General features: G+C 36.1%; 1 protein-coding gene across 4 annotated transcripts in view; it reads right to left on the reverse strand.

Moving 5' to 3' along the window:
• The window catches only part of TMEM131 (transmembrane protein 131), a 99,800-nt gene that overhangs the window by 15,317 nt on the left and 69,986 nt on the right, over window positions 1–14,497 (reverse strand). For 3 of the 4 annotated variants that reach the window (XM_049834116.1, XM_049834118.1, XM_049834119.1), the window contains exons 20-31: window positions 12,704–12,856; window positions 12,474–12,549; window positions 12,256–12,373; window positions 10,304–10,442; window positions 10,085–10,194; window positions 9,634–9,700; window positions 8,506–8,657; window positions 7,698–7,840; window positions 6,350–6,536; window positions 5,022–5,207; window positions 1,429–1,587; window positions 250–845 (exon numbers count right to left, since the gene is read on the reverse strand). In XM_049834116.1, coding sequence (XP_049690073.1) covers window positions 250–845; window positions 1,429–1,587; window positions 5,022–5,207; window positions 6,350–6,536; window positions 7,698–7,840; window positions 8,506–8,657; window positions 9,634–9,700; window positions 10,085–10,194; window positions 10,304–10,442; window positions 12,256–12,373; window positions 12,474–12,549; window positions 12,704–12,856 — 2,086 coding nt within the window. The remainder of the gene's footprint in view (window positions 1–249; window positions 846–1,428; window positions 1,588–5,021; window positions 5,208–6,349; window positions 6,537–7,697; window positions 7,841–8,505; window positions 8,658–9,633; window positions 9,701–10,084; window positions 10,195–10,303; window positions 10,443–12,255; window positions 12,374–12,473; window positions 12,550–12,703; window positions 12,857–14,497) is intronic. The other variant, XM_049834117.1, reaches the window with a different exon arrangement.

The following is a 14,497-nucleotide window of genomic DNA, read 5'->3' on the forward strand; positions in this document are numbered from 1 at the left end:
CATGTGCTTTCATCAAAACATTCAAAAAAAATTTCAGGAAGAATCACAACCTAGCATTGCATGGAGAACCTCACTGCCATAAAACAAATAAAGGAAGTGCTCAAGACACAGGCATATACAGCAGCGTAGGGAAAAGCTGAGAAGCTATCACTTTCCATGCTATGAAAACATGACCTTTACAGTTGATTAAATCTTGTTCTGTGGCTTACATAATGAATCATCCTGTTAAAAAAAGCAGAATTGTATTACCTTTGCTTTTTGCTAGTGGAGATGGGGGCTGCTCTGTAAACACATCTGGGGAAGGGGATTCTGGGTGGTCAAAGTCTTTTTCCATAGTTTCTATGAGCCCAGTGAGATCTGAATCCTCCGAGCTGTGCCTTCTGCTGCTGGCACATTCGCCGTGAGGCGGGCTGAGAAGCGGTAGCTGTGGCAAAGCACTTTCAGTCTGTTGCTCTTGCTGCTGGGGCCCTGATGCTGGGGCTTGCTGGAGGGGCTGCTCTGCCAGAGCTGGTGCCTGCTGCTGCGTCGACTGCTGGTTCTGCCTTGTCCCCTTGGCTCTTTTGCCCAAGGCATGAGTCTGAGCTGTAGCACCTGAATCCAAGGTAAAGGGGCCTGCTCTGTTCACTGACTGCATGGAAGCTGCTTGTGCTGAAGTCCTATTAGGTATGCTTGAACTGGTTTTGGATTTGATGTTTTCAACATCAGGTGCATTTCTATTGCTGTGAAGGTGTGCTGTTGCATTGCACTGCTTATGATTCCCTGCACTGGATCGTGAAGATGAACTGCCTGCTCCATAGATCCCTCTGGATGAACTGTGATTAGAATCTGATCCAAGCGCATTCAAGCTGGAAGAACAACAAGTGTTTATACATACTCTACAAAGTTTCCATTCTTCCACACAAGAAAAAGAATTGCTATGTCCAAAAGAATCCTTGAACTACACTGTTACTGGCATATAACCAAAAAAAAATACCCCAAACTTGTTTGACAAGTCAGTAGCCTTTACCATTTCCTGTTCACTTGCTCACTGTACATATGAGCAAAAACACAGTAAAATGACAGTCAATATATATGTTGGAGGGAACACTGAAAGAAGATGATTTATTTTTCTTTAACTTAAGACACCAAAGGTAGGAACTTTTTCTGCAATTTTTCTGCAGTCTATACCTTTCATTCTTGAGAACTTTAACAGGAAACTTGATAGGGTTTGGTTTTGGTTAGGTTCTTTCTTTCTTTCTTTCAAAAGATGAATATTCTTCACAATCATAAAATCCATCTTTTTATCCAAGCCATCTTTTTATAAATAACTAGGAGGATCTTTATTAATTCACCTGTTCTAAAGAACAGTATTACTTTCTTACTCGCCTTACAGCTAACGAGGAAAAAAAAGGGGAGAACATCCCACAAAAACTCCAAACATATACTTACTTTCCATCAGATGAAATTCCAACTATTCTCCTGAGATCAAGTGGCCTTCCCATATCAAAGGGAGGGTTTGAGGCCTCAAAAGACAAGCGTCTCCTAAATGGCTCCCAAATTCCTTGAGCTTCTAGATAGGCTGTTCCAATTACCAAGAGAAAGAGTACACTGCAGAGAAGAGAGGCAGTCGTCTCAGTATTCTTATTTTTGAGCATTTTAAGGTTAATGAATCTAATCGCACAAGACAAAAAGTTTGTATCTTCTACCGAAAAGCTGAAAACTGCATCTAAACCACAACTTTGTCTGATAGAAACATGAAATACACAAGTCTAGCCTGATATACACATCACTTAACGCTGAGAATGGAAGCTAGATGCAAGTCTGACATGCAGTTGCCAAGAATATTAATCCAAAATTTAAAAAAAAGAGGTATAATTAAAATATTTAAATGGCATCCAAGTGGTCACAGCTCTCGCAGCTCGTTGGTGCAATTCCGTTTTAAAAGCAGAGATCCTCTGCAGAGAATTGTACTGCTGCTCAGAGAAGTAAAATTGAAGAGCATTATTTCAAGGAGTTTTACAACTAACTGCATCTGCTGCAATACCGTGCATAGGAGTTTCTCCACTTACATAACGCACTGCAGTGAACTATATTTTTGAATGAAGCAATAAAACTACTGCAGAGACCTTCATCGCACTGCTACCGATTTCATCTTCTAACAGGTGGGAGTTTCAGGGGAAGGAGACACAGTGACGATGACTAAAGCTTGCCTTGCCTATTACCCTAGAAAGTTTATGAGAAAAGAACTTTACATTAGCAACTTCAGTTTCTGTTCTCCCCCCTGTTCTGATTGCCAGTTTTTCTAAGCCAAGTGTATGAAAACCAGCATCAATTTACACGAAGGATGAGATACCTTTTGCTTAATTTTACCTAAAAAAAAAATCTAGTTTAGATATAATCTTTTTAACTATCATCAAAAATACAAGAAACTCCGGAGACCCAGTCAGCTGTTGATAGCTGGTTGTCAGTGCTTTTTTCCCAGTCACAGGGATTAAAAAGGATTCTAGGTGCATAACCAGATGGCAGAAGGTAGGAAAGATAATTTTCACCCAAGACGTTACAAGAAACAGAAAAGTTAAAGAAATAGGGGAGTTCTTCTGACAAGCTTACACAAACTGTTACTCAAAAGAGTAACACTTACCTTGGGTGCCATGCCATCAAAAATGGAATTACCTTTGGGATGTAAGGAATAAGGTATAATTTCTTTTAATTGTTAATTGTGATCCATGATGCTATTTTAAAATTTCACAAGACTGATACTAACAAGAGCATCGCATCTCTACGCAAACTTGGGATGGAGTGGCAGGGTTTTGGTGGGCTGGGTGGCACCCTTCCCCCTTAGTCCCCCAGCACTTCCCTCACAGTATTGATGTGGGGGTCCACAGAGGTTGTACAGGGGAAGCTGCAGCAAAAGGTCACGTTGGCAGCTTCTCCTCCTCTGCCACTCCCTGGGTAAGGACTCTGCTCCCTCTACATAAGCCAACTTTGGTGTTTTGATAAATGAATACCAGCTTTGAAATGAAAAACAGAACAAATCTTGTTCTGTGGTCTTTTAAACTGCACTTTCTGGTTTTGGTGTGGTGGGAGCATGGCATTTAAATTATAGAACAAATTAGTGTGAGGAACACCACATAGTGGGGAGTAACACTGTCTAGACACCTAAGAATGATCTTGGCACATCCCTCTTTCCTCTCACAGTTTTATCCTGAAGCACACACATGCCTAGATAGTAAGTTCTTCATAAAAAGGACTGGCTCCTTTGTCATGTTTGTACAGATCCTATCAAGTTGGACTTCAAAACTTGGAGCCACAAATATGGTAACAATCCAAACCAATAGTGATTTAGGGAAGGCAACAATAAACACCAGCTTATCAAATGAAAAACATGAACTAGACAAACTCCTAGAGTTGTTCATTCCTAGAAATTAAGGACAGCTTTGCAACAGTATAGAAGTATTGTTTTAGTGGCAATTAGCAAACCCCTACGTGATGGCAACCTAAAAGTTAGAGGCTGTCTGTGCACGGGATCCTTAGAATATTATGAAATGGTTACATTCAGACTCCTCTAGTTTGCTGCTAAGAAGAATGTTTTGGACTTGTAGGAAAAAGACATAGTGAGGGAAAGGATTAGTATTCTGTATTCTTTTGTATAATTAACAAATAAAGTATACATAAAATTATCCACGCAAATATACCCTTAATGAGCTGACAAGCATTATTCACTTTGTCAATATACTGAAGGGAAACTAAGCTTATAAATTTCTAGCAAACATACAGAAGAAAACCACTTCAGTACTTACTCAGCACTTTTCTATGTAATGGAATATTAGTTTGGAAACAAAATTTCCTAAGTAACAGAAATTTTCCTGTTACTTAGAAAATGCAGTTTCCTAAGTAACACTGCACCACTTAGGAAAGTGCTGAAGAGTCAAAAAAGAGAATGAAGCAGGCTGTAACTTTATCTTCTCTACTTTTTTTATCAGTGCCTAGAAGGAAAGACTGCCTAACCGAACTTTTATGTGATATAGTACAGCAAAATGGAAGAGCCAGTATCTTAATAAGGAGAAAAAAAAAAAAGAAAAAAAAAAAGGCAGGAATATTTCACATCTGTGAGAATGCTTTGGATTTGCAGCACACAGAGAGATCACTTTTTCATCACAGGTATCTACAGCAGCAATCCATCTCACACTAAGATATAAGCTTAACATTAATGAAAAACAGCATTTGTTGTTACTGATAAGTAACAACTTACGCTGATAAGTTTCTATGCTAGGGTTTTCTCTGGATAAAGGCAGTGGGGGAAGTGTCTCACATCCAAGAGGTGAGCACAGGGACACATTGTTTATAACCTCAGATTTCAAATAAATAAAGACAAGTAGAGGTTAGACTAGGAAAACACAGTGGAATTTTCAACTCACATTTCAACCAGTCATAGCTAACACAGGTCTGCTGAGAAAAAAAGTGCATTAATAAGCTACTACGTAACCTCTGAGTGTGCAGTGTTGCAAACAATGCCCTTCAAGTTCTCAGAAATCCCATTATTAGTATCACCAGTTGTCTGTCACATACAAGTGGCAGCAAAGTTAAACTTGTCCAAGGCATCTGCTAAGCTCATTACAGTCACTGCCTCCTATCTCTCTAAAGCACAATACTCCAGAAAGATGCTTAAATTTTTATGCGAATTCACAGTTAGCAGTGCTTTAATACCTAATTTGACTCAAGTTTGGCTTAATTATTTTTCAAAAAACTACACATGACCAGGGTTAACAGGAATATGTATCTCACTTAAGGAAACAGGCCCATGCAAGAAGCATATTATTTTGTCCTGAGTTTGAGCAGAAAGTCAGTACCCCTCAGCCTTAAACTGTTTGCACTCAATCCATAGCAGCGTTTATGAATTTGTTCTCCTTTTTCACCTCACCCTATTTTATTTTACAACAATTACAGCGTGTACTGAATACATACATATTTCTCTGTAACCTGTATTCAAGCAGTGGTAGTTCGTGCACATATACCAGTAAGAACAAACATACACACGCTACCTCATTATTCCTGAGATGATTATGTACAGTGCCAATTCCCAGTTGGGCCTGGGTAGCGCTTCTGCACACGTTGCTAACATGTGATATGGAAGGGATGCATTCAAGATAAATGTGAATTCAGAGCCTCCTGCGGTGATCAATTTTAATTCACGTATGACTCTGGAAGCAGTGAAATCAGGTGTAAACCTGAAAACAAAAGTAAAGCACATTAGAACTTCTCATACGAACAGCACGAAAGTTTGCAATAATTTATATTATTCATAAATAAAAAAAACTAAAACCTTGACCAGTTACTGCCATGACTGGCACCCCAATCAAACATTTAGAACAAATAGCCCTAGTAAGTATGACTAATAACCATCCATGCAATTAACCTAAAAATACTTACGAGTACCTTTCAAATACCTCAGGATGTGTTTGACTAAGTTCATAAACACCTATGCTTAACACATCTGATACTAGATTACCCCTCATACACCATATGAAGATATATTATAACTGAAATTAAGTTTTGACCAAATCTGCTACAAGAAAGCTATGAACGCAGTAAAAAATTAACAGCAGCGGTAAGCAAGCAATGGAACCGACCATTATGTCAGCTAATAAAGTTTTTAAACACTTCGCCTTTAAGTCACAACTGCATGCCTTTTCAAAAACATCACCACTATGTTCCCATCTCATCACAAACTAAGATTGTTGCAGAAATACTAGTGAAGTTTCACTGCCTGCAGTACCTCATACATCCTCTCACAGAACAGAAGCATCTTCTGAACTTCTTAGATACCATTCTGAATAGTTAACTTTACATCCAAGCAGTGTTAAAAGATCAGGTTTTAGTGCAAAGATATTTTACAATAAAAATTGACAGAATTAAACAATCATTATCATTAAGGCTACAGACAAAATATTCAAAACTAATATGCTGTGCATTATGATAATAATCCTTAGTCTAAAGGCTCTTTTCTACGTACTGCAATGCACCAAAAACATATGTAAATCTAGATCTCATGTGCATTCACAACCCAAATGAAGGAAATTTATAAAAACCCATATAGTAACACTATTCCAACTCAGTAAGTTATACTTACTGGATAGTAATAAAAGTAATACTATAGTCAGTCATGAAAACTTGAAGTTATTTAAAAATCAAATAGTGTTTGCAAGAAGAGATAAACATTTCATGCTTTAAGTTGTATTAAAAAAACCCCCGAAACACTCAAAGCTCAAGTAAAAAACCTCAGAATTTAATCAGTTTTCCTCTGAAACAGAATTAGGTATACAGAATTCCTAATGTAAGACTCCATTTAGATGTAAGAAAAAACACTTACAATATGACAATGTCTTTAGAGGCATTGGCACTTAGTGCAAACTCATTACAGTTAACTACTTTAAATCCATATCCTTCACATGTATAGCCACTAATTTCCATACTTTTCACATTAATCTGCAGCTGCCCTGTATTTTCCACTTTAAATGTTCTTCTCAGTGTGAAATTCGGTTCTTTGTATTTCATTTCTAGAAACAAACAGCAGAAAGTGGTTAGTGTTATGCTAAACAGATATCCTTCACTGTATTCATATTCTTCAGTAGAAGAGCGTTCTTGTCAATATTCTAGCAGGAAAGAGGACTAGCGAGGCCCATGGAAATCTTTATGTAACCTGCAGAAAGATCTCTGAAACCAGATTCTCATCACTGTCAAGGAAGGGCAGTTGTACAATTCCAGAGAGTACTCTAACTCATCAGGGAAAAACCACAAAACCCTAGACCTCCAATAGCACTGCTGCCTCACAAAAAATCATCTAAGCTGTAACATTCTTTGATGTACTGCTTAGTGTTGTGGTATTCTGTGAAAAGTCTCAGCATGAGGAGAATTAAAGCTTACTTTTTTTGTGTCTTAAAAATAAAATCCGTGGCTGAGCTACACATATCTTATTAACAAAACAAAACAAAAAAAAAACAACAACAAAAAAATAATCCCTAAACCACAACATGTAAGAGGTAATGACTAAGCTTTACTTGAAGTTTTCTTACTCTTCCCTTAAAAAAAGCATAATAATCTCAGATAATAATTAACATGGCACCTTACAAACGTGTCTGGAAATCTGCAAAGGTAACAAAGCAGATTTTAATACCAGAAACAACTAAACCTCTCTTACCAGTTCCTTTGGTAATACGGTGCTCTTAGCTCTCCTCTCAGAAGCAAGCCTGGGGCCACAAAGCAGAAAACCTCTGGCCCCAGAATAGAATCCAGCTGGGATTTAATTTTCATCAAGGAACATACACTACCTTTTTCCCTGTTGGCTATGTGCATACAGATTATGAAGGTGTGAGGGGGAAAGAAAAAAAAAAATACACAAAGTTTAATCTGTGATCCAATTTGACTTAAATTTAGGAATTCGAGATTATCCTAGTAAATGTACTAGGATCTTCACCTCCTCTATCTTGAATTTTAGTGGATGAAGGGCTTTTGTTTCATCTTTCCTAATTTTCAGACTAAAATGAAAAAGGTAAAATATTTAATTCTCTGCCTAAATGAAGAAGTAATTTTAATGTATTTAAAGGAATTAAAGTTTTGAGGCACTAGAACATGGGAAAAAATACTTCCACACGTTTCAAGTTGTACATGTAAAATGTAATTTCTTTTCTGTTCAGCATAGTTGCTCATGAAGTACTCACTTTCTGAACAGTCTTTTAATAATGCTTCTGTGATTTTAAATCGTAAAGAACTTCCTGGACCAGGAGGTTTGCCTGCAACCTTCAAGCTCTCAGTCGTTCCTTGTCCTTGTACCATTATGGCATCTATTACAGTCAAATTATTTCTGTGTACAAAGAAAAAAGGGGAAACATTCATAAAAGGATTATGCAGTCTATTGCTCCTGCAAGCTTCTCTAGAGACTATGAAGTAATATCTCAAATCTGGAAGACAGAAATATAAGCAGCTCCACGGATAATTCCCCACAATATGGAAGTAAATAGTGGGGGTCTCAAACACTGTGTTTACAAGACAAAAAGCTAAGAAATCACAACATAGTATACAAATAAAAACTCCAATGAGGTACTAGTTAAAGTTTATATTTCATCATCATAGGAATGTATCATACCTGACACAAAAGTTGAATAGCTATTCAAACAGAGCTCTTTACTAGAAAGACTGAATTTGCATTGCAGTGTGATCTTGCAAATGGCATCTATAACTACAGTCCCTACTTTCAAGATAGTGTAGTACATATTTAAGAATTCAAATCTCCAAGTATAACAGTGGATTATATATTTAAATTAGAAAGTATGTACTGCATGCAGTTTAACTACTGTAAAACATATCACAATTACATTTAAATTAAATCTTTCTCCAGACACATATGATTCTACAATTATTCTTGTAAAAGCGATAGTTTCTTATTGGCAGCCGATCACAAGTATGATCTTGTATATAAATAAAAAACATCAGAAAAACTCACACTCATTTCAGAAATATCTATCATACCTGATAACAATTAATGATGAAACAGTTTTATTAAGAACTGGAGTGAACTTTACTTTGACAGACTTTCTCTCACCAGGTTTTAATATTAGGCTTAAAACTGAATGACGAGCCAGGCCCTTTGTAAGTCCTACAGTGCTTTGTAATGGCTGGACCTTAAGAGAGTGGGGAAAACAAAGTAACACTTTAAAATATAGGAATTTTTTACATATAATTGACAGAAATTATATTATTTTAGTAGAAGACTGGTCTTGTCATAAAGCAGTGTACTACCCAATGTTATATACTGGTTTTGTTAACCAGAAAGTCTGACAGCACAGGAATTTTGCCTTATTAGTAAACCATCTGTGTTTATTAAGAAGCAGAAGAACATAGCAAGATAGAACTGAGCTCAACTATACACATGTGAATTCATAAACCTCTGGTAGAAGAAAGAGTTCAGAAGTTTTTTAAATGTGTATTTTGAACACCAAATTAGCATTCAGCCATTACATAAAATTTTCTACCCTCAAAATGTTCCATTGTTAAAACATTCTTAGAATATTGTTTTTCATAAGTAAAGGAAAAAAGGGGAAAAAGCAAACTTAAAATAGTAGAAGTATTGAAAAAAGTGTATTTTGCTAAATTTGCCTTTAGATACTGTGCAAACATCAAATCGCTAATATAAAACTAATTGCAAATGGAGGGAAAAAAGCATACATATTAAATGAGAAAAGAAAGTGTTCAGGATGTGGCATGCTCTACATGAAAAAGCACACACTTAAAGATGTCCACAAAACTCAAATAATTTAAAATAAAGAACAAAACAATGGAAAACTCAATATTTTGCTAATTTTAGAACTACCAACCACTACATTGAAAAAAAAAATCCTGTATCAGTAACAGAATGAATAAAAGCATTTTCCTGTAACTTCCACAATCCTATTATAAAGTAAGCATACAGAAAAAGCTACATTTTAACTGTCACATTTGAAGAAATACTACTTTTCCTAATTCCCTGAAAATAGCCCACAGAAGCATCACATTCTTCACATAGTGATACCTAAACTTGAAGACATGTACAACTGAACTCCTAATAAAACATTAAAATTTCTAAATTTAAAAATCTAAAGAATATATCGACATACTTACACAATTTCTGAAGACCTGGAACTCTAGAGTCCTCAGATTGAAATTAGTTGGCTTACTCAAATTAAACCTGAAACAGACATATAATTTTTTTTTCCCCACATGAGAGAAGATAACAACATATTTGCACTTAAGGATTTTAGCACAAATCAAGAGCTTATGGTAGGACTCAAATAATATGCAGCTGAAAGGATCATTCAAGTTTTCTTATTTCTCCCCCTTATACTTCAAGTTAAGGAAAGAATGTAAGATCAATTTAGCTTAGCAAAAAATACACATGTGTGTTCAACGGCAATCAGCTTAGATTTAGTTCCCAACTGGCCTAATGATTCAAATTCTAAAAGTGGCCAAAACTGTAACTACCAACGCAGCTGCCAAATATAGCGTGGATTTTTTGTAAAATGTATTTTGCTGTAGAGCGAGAATGGCGTAACTACTCTAAAACAATACTTACCGTTCTAACATTTTATCAACGAAGGTGGTTGGGTTAGAATACAGAGCTACAGGAAGGAACTGAACATACACAGGAACGTCAGCTGGATTCTCTAGAAAAATTTCTTCTTCCTATTCAGAAACACCATTTTTGTAAAGTTTACATTGGGGTTAATTTATTTAGAAACAGTTGTTAAAAATGCAGTCCCCATAAAGTAATACTATCAACAAAATAACTTACTGATGAACTGTTTGTATTGGTCAGAGGGAAGCTTAAATGGCGTGGTGAGCTAAGTACGGAAGGCCAGGCCATTTCTGCTGTAATTTTCAACTGGACATCCTTCTGAAGATCTGTGTCTACTTCAAATACAGCATTCAGCCTGGAGAAACAGTTATAAAACTTACTTTACAGGAGTAAAATAGGAAAAGCCTGGAAAAAACAGAGTGCTTAAAAGCACCCTGAAAACAACACTAGTTTGAGAAACAGAAGGGTACATTGTATTTATATGCAATTAAGAAAGCCATTGAGCTCTGCCCATATGTACTGCTATTAAAATGTGCGACAGAAACCACAAAAATGTGCTACGTGAGACCAACCCAAAGATTCTTAATATGTTCTCTACTTAAGTATTGTTGCCAACATCCATCCATTCCAAGTTCTGTTATGGCCTATTTATGGATAAAGGTGAGCAGAAAATGTGGTAGGACTTATGCAATCCATCACAAATCTTTCAGTACTTGCATTTCCCTTAAATCACTGCTCTCTGGACAGAGACACAAATTTTATCTTTCATTAGGAAGTGCCTAGCCCTTACTATTGCAAAAGCAAATTTTGAGAACATAACTGAAATTCAGAGCACTAAGAAATATAACCCCAAATACATTTGATGATTTGCAAAGGTATGAACAGTATATGCCTATACTTCTATCTAACAAATCTAAAGCAAATCTGGACTAGTCACACTTGGGGCCAGCTACTCTTTCCATCAGTGAAAGAAGTTCTTTGCTATTAACCAGCTTCTGCAACAGACTGGATTCCTGTTCTCCTACAAGCTCTCCACCATAAGCTGAGACAAGACTAACAGTATTGAGTTCTCCAGTCAGCTGAACAGATGAAACACTAGACTTCCAACCTAGAGAAGCATTTTGGAGAGACTCCAAATGCCCACGTCAGAACCCCTCTCTATTCAGAAGGAGCAGTTTCTCCTTTGCTTAATACTACCTTAGATAGCTGGTTCATTTTAACTCTCTTTAAAAGCATTATAGATTCTAGATTGTATATTATATTAAATAATGTTAGAGCACTGTATATTCTAGCTAGAACTGCTACTTATTCAGAAGTAGTTTTAATAGAATTTTCCTTTACTGTCCTCTTACTGTAGGTGATAGGACATTCTTGAAAGTTACTGGTGTGACTAAATAGAGGATTCTGTTCACATCAAATTTGTTCAGGAGTTACTAATTTATCAACATTATAACAAAAAAGTAATAAAGGACATATGCTTTTGTTACTCTATTTAGCTACATACAGTCATTTTGTTTCTCCACAAATGCACATACTTTTTTTGAAATGATACTCTGGATGCTATCATCACAAAAGACACATGCACTTGCTGTTAATGCTAATTTACATCTCTTGGAGATTAAATCACTTTCTGTATGAGAAGGCAGATGTTTAAAAGGTATATTAGGAGCCTACAGAGTTTGACGTTTTCTAAATATTGAGTAGCCATCATTAATCATCTTCTACTTAGGAAATCTCAAGGAAAAATACAATTTTGTATTGATATTTCACTGAAATGCAATAATCTCAGAATAGTAGCAATAGAAAAAACTTATGAAATCATAAGAGGGATACTGAGGTTAATACTTTAAAACAGATTAAGCAGGGATATTGCACAAAGAGTATAATCTTTTTTTAGGAAATTTCTGCGGAGTAGAGACTGCGTTGCTGTTGCCATCTTTTTAAGAACTCCAGCATATTCTAGTGTTGTGCTTGACTTGAGGAAATTATTACTGGTTTTTAACTTTTAAAATGTTCTCTTTAAAGGTTTTGCAGAGAAGGCCAAGTAACTCCTTCTTGGCCCCCTCACAAAGAGCACTGCAATATTAAGAAATCTTGTATTTTATAACAGCACACAGAACTATCTAGTGATTTAAGGACTGAGAAAGTAACGGGGATAAAATACTTACCTATGGCTTGAGTTCTCTTTTATTTCTGTCCATTCTTTGAATAAGTTCTCATGCAAATCCCAGTCAGAATCCCACGCATCTTCTTGCATTGCTACGCTGTGCTGAACTTTAGATTCCGCTTTAAGAAACAATGTGTTTTTTAAACTCTTCATGTAAAAATCATTGCTTAAGGAGAATTTTTTTTAAGATTTTCATTAATAAAGTTGAATGTTACTTACATTTAGATAGAAAAGGCAATCCTACATAACAATGATCTCCACATTGTAAACCAGGATCAAAATAAATATTTGCAATCTGCAAAACAGATAAAAGCAGATCAATTAAGAAACAGCACAGTAACTCTAAAGACCAAAGAAAAAAGAAAGAAGATTTCTGATGACCACAGAAACTTAATGTATGCTATATATGAGAGAACTTGTAAACATGTAGAAATAAGGCATAAACAAACCTTTGATTTTTTTCCTGGCTCTAAATCTTCTTTATTACTTCTTAGCCTCTTATAATAAAACCTTACATCCTCTGACAGGGAGTGTATGTGTTGTATTTTCACTTTCTGAGAAAAGGAGTTCATAATGTTCAAGCTCTGGTGAACTACTTTCCCCTAAAGAAAAGAAAGGATGAAAAAACTCTGCAGGATATCCATTTCCCCTAGCATATATATTTATTTATGCAGGCTGGCAAAGACCACAGGAGAGCTGAAACGTTAAATTGAGATTTTTAACTATGCTATCTTAAAAAAAAAATTCTTGTAACACTTCAGGGTAAGTTTCTGTTAAGTTGTATTCTTTCCTCCATCTGCTTCCAAACACAGCTCATCCCTCTTCCAAAATTAAGTACACCTTATGTGTCTTGAAGAGCTAGGACAACAGTTCTGCTTAATCAAATCATTTTAGCAAAGTACCAGAGGAGGAAAGGCAAGAAAAAAACTTCAGTTTTCTGAGCCTCCTATTACAAAAGGGAAACAAGCTTCTTGTAAGAGATCTAGTACATAGTAGCTAGCAATTAGAAACAACCTGAAAGGAACAGTAGAGCAAAGCTGCAGATTACAAACACTACACCTGACAGAGGGCATTTAAAAACATAGGTACAACCCTCTTTCCCACCCCCAATGAAATCAAGACACCAGGCATTAAAATTACAACATTTCAAAAGAAAACAGTGCAAGTTTTTTCCCTACACCTCTGCACCCTGCCTCCTCTTCTGAGCCAAACATTATTTTACCTCTTAAGCATAGAACATGTAGTTTAATTGTTTGTCACAATCACAATCATTACAATGGTCAAGTTTTCCCCCTGCCCTCACTTGTAAATCAATGACTCTGTGGCCATGTTTTTCACCTTATCTCAAAACCTAACCCTGACAAGTATAGAGTGAACAATAAATAAAAAACAAAACGAACAAACAAAAAAGTGCAACCCAGGACCAGTGACAACTTATCAGATTCATATAAAATAAATGAATACAAACAAGTTTAAATACCCAAGACTATCTTCTAATAAACATGAATAGAGTTTTTCATGTTCCCCTTAAATCAATACTTTCAGCTTTTGAAAAAATTCTCTAAGGTAAGGACTGAAGTGGAGAGATGGGAGAGATGCACTTTTGCAGGCTTAAAATTTGACTGTGGCCTCAGGAAAGAGTCACATACTGTAACAGTCTCAACAGTAGCAACTGCAGAGGGAAAGAAACTACAAAAATAAGTCTCTAAACAGTATAGTCTTGTTAACCTGAATAGGAGTATGTCTGAGCTTCATCTATGGAATCCCATGAGTAACAAACTGCCATCAATTGGGCAAGATAAAGGTTTGTTAAACTCTGTATAACAAATGAACAGTATCTTACTAAAACCCTTACACAGCATTTAGACGTGAAACAGGTAAGGGAAGAAGACTTTGCCCATCAGTAGTAAGAAAAGTAGAACAATGCTATTTAGCATACAGGTCCTCAAAGATTAGCTTTGATCAGGGAATTGTTGAGATGTGGCACTGTGAGCTAAAAAAAGCCATTATGAAGCAAAAGTCAACACAAGATCTGTTTACATCCAGACACCGATCTTTACAAGGCCTGTATACACTGTTAGTGTATTACTGACAAACTTTGACAGAATACCAGAAATCAGACTTAGGTACAAAACCAGTAAAATTATAAACAGACAGCACTGGGAAGCAGGCAGCTGCAGGAGAATTCTGTCCTAGGTATGAACTGGAAAGCTAGTGTTACTAAAATTGTAGCACCTAGTTAT

Source organism: Accipiter gentilis, chromosome 31, assembly GCF_929443795.1.
Source record: "Accipiter gentilis chromosome 31, bAccGen1.1, whole genome shotgun sequence".
In the NCBI taxonomy this organism is placed as follows: domain Eukaryota; kingdom Metazoa; phylum Chordata; class Aves; order Accipitriformes; family Accipitridae; genus Astur; species Astur gentilis.